Raw genomic sequence first — 1,754 nt, 5'->3', positions numbered from 1 at the left:
AGCTTATCATAGTAACATTGTTCAAAGTCTTTTAAATGACACTTAAATTGTGGTTTTTTTTTACACATTATACTTTTTAGACATCGAAGAAAAACTATTAAAATCCTCCATCTGTCTTAAGGTATCTCATTTTATATCAAGGAAAGTACTTTGAGTAAGTAAAGTAAACTATCTCTCACTCTCATTCCCTCCACCCCTCTCTGGGTCTGCATTAATATCTTTTAAACTTTCTAATCTTTGACTTTGTATTTATTTTTAATTTTTATCTTTGCAAGCACTAGTATTTCCAATAAAACAATTTATATGAGATTGTATGCATATAAAAGAAGAAACCAACAACATAAAAGAAAAAAGCAACAAAATGTACTATGCTTGCTTATTTACCTTGTCTTGTCTGTACACAACACACAAAGGTTTATATATTACAAATAATGACACCAACATTATAGTGAGTGCGTTTTATTTTCAGTACACACTGAAGGCGAATGCACTCTCAGCTGAATCCAGACAGAGGAGCATCGTCCTTAACGGTATTTCTCAGAGAGAGCCAGGCTGACCTGTGCGAGGAACTTGTCCACCGAAACGTGGACCTCAGGGGTGAAGTCTTTGGGAAACAGCATGCCAAAGACCACGAGCATGTTGTGCGAGATGATCTAAAACACATTAGAGATGCCAAATGTCAAAATTCAGTGTTACGAAAGCAAACAGTCAAACGTCTAAAATCTTTTTGAAACAATTTGACTCCAAAAAGACCTTGAAATTGGAGGGGTCCACTCGCAGCCTGAAGGCATGCAGCTCGCTGAGGCTGAGCAGACCTGTTCTGAGGTCGTCAATCATTTCAACAGCACTGAGGACTCCCTGCATCACTGTCAGTCCATGCTTCCTCACCTGGGCAGAGCCTGGGCTCAAGTCCTTCCAGTGGGAAAAGTAAATCTTCGTCTGAGGATAGACAACAAAAGTCCTACAAAATAGCACATGATAATGGATTATATAGTGTGTAGCATAGCCAAAGTAGCACACAGTCAAACTGGCAAAAGAAAACGGTCCTTTTGGTCTTAAATGTCAGTTTGTTTCAAGAAAAAAAAGAATGAGTAAATCACAAAAATAGACAAGTTTACTACCTGGAGAGGACCTCGTTGCCAATTTCCTCAACGTTGCCGCTGACTTTACTGAAGAAAGCTTTCACTGCGGCTTTATCTTTTGCGTTAAGGCTCATTTTCTTAGCTGTCAGAAGTTCGCCAAAAGGTTTTGACACATTTTGGATGCGTGACCGCTTTTTATATGCACTGAGCATCCAGGAAAACGGAGTGACTGAGCACTTTAAGTCCCTCCCTCAGCTTTATCACCCCCTCACCCTGACTGCACCCTTTAGTCAGTTTAGATCCTTTTTGAGGAGATTTAAATTTAGTTAGGCCTTACTGTATACAGTGGCTCTTTTTTTAATTTGTTGGCCCAGTGGAAACAAAAGAAAAACGAAATCTCAAGACCAAGAATGCCATCCAAAGAAATGAGAAAAATAAACTGTCTAATTAAACTGTTATAGAATTTTATAAAGGAACAAGCATAACATTACTGGGACAATAAAAAAGGGACAATGGTACATCATGTTATATAGATGATAGAAGAGTTTATCAGTAGTGGGATTATTCAGAAAATAGAAATCGAATTGAATAAAATTAAAAAAGAAAAAAAAAGAGTTTGCTCCTGAAAACCATTGTTTTAAAATGTAACACAGTAAGTGACTAAATGACCAA

General features: G+C 37.4%; 1 protein-coding gene across 1 annotated transcript; it reads right to left on the bottom strand.

The window, feature by feature from the left end:
• Nucleotides 1-524: 524 nt before the first annotated feature.
• LOC132900112 (hemoglobin subunit alpha-2-like) lies at nt 525-1,216 on the bottom strand. Its single transcript, XM_060942152.1, has 3 exons — nt 1,122-1,216; nt 754-961; nt 525-653 (listed from the first exon to the last, which is right to left on the bottom strand). Exons 1-3 carry the CDS (start codon nt 1,214-1,216, stop codon nt 525-527), a joined length of 432 nt encoding a protein of 143 aa, XP_060798135.1.
• Between the last annotated feature and the right edge of the window lie 538 nt (nt 1,217-1,754).

Source organism: Neoarius graeffei, chromosome 16 (genome assembly GCF_027579695.1).
Source record: "Neoarius graeffei isolate fNeoGra1 chromosome 16, fNeoGra1.pri, whole genome shotgun sequence".
NCBI classification, from domain to species: domain Eukaryota; kingdom Metazoa; phylum Chordata; class Actinopteri; order Siluriformes; family Ariidae; genus Neoarius; species Neoarius graeffei.
The sequence above is the reverse complement of the archived record's forward strand: the minus strand, read 5'-3'. Positions and strand labels throughout refer to the sequence as shown.

Coding starts and splice junctions, on each gene's coding strand:
- LOC132900112 (XM_060942152.1), bottom strand. CDS start 1,216: ATGAGCCTTAACGCAAAAGATAAAGCCGCAGTGAAAGCTTTCTTCAGT. Junction 962..1,121: donor GGCAACGAGGTCCTCTCCAG/GTAGTAAACTTG, acceptor GCTATTTTGTAG/GACTTTTGTTGTCTATCCTC. Junction 654..753: donor TGGACCCCTCCAATTTCAAG/GTCTTTTTGGAG, acceptor AATGTGTTTTAG/ATCATCTCGCACAACATGCT.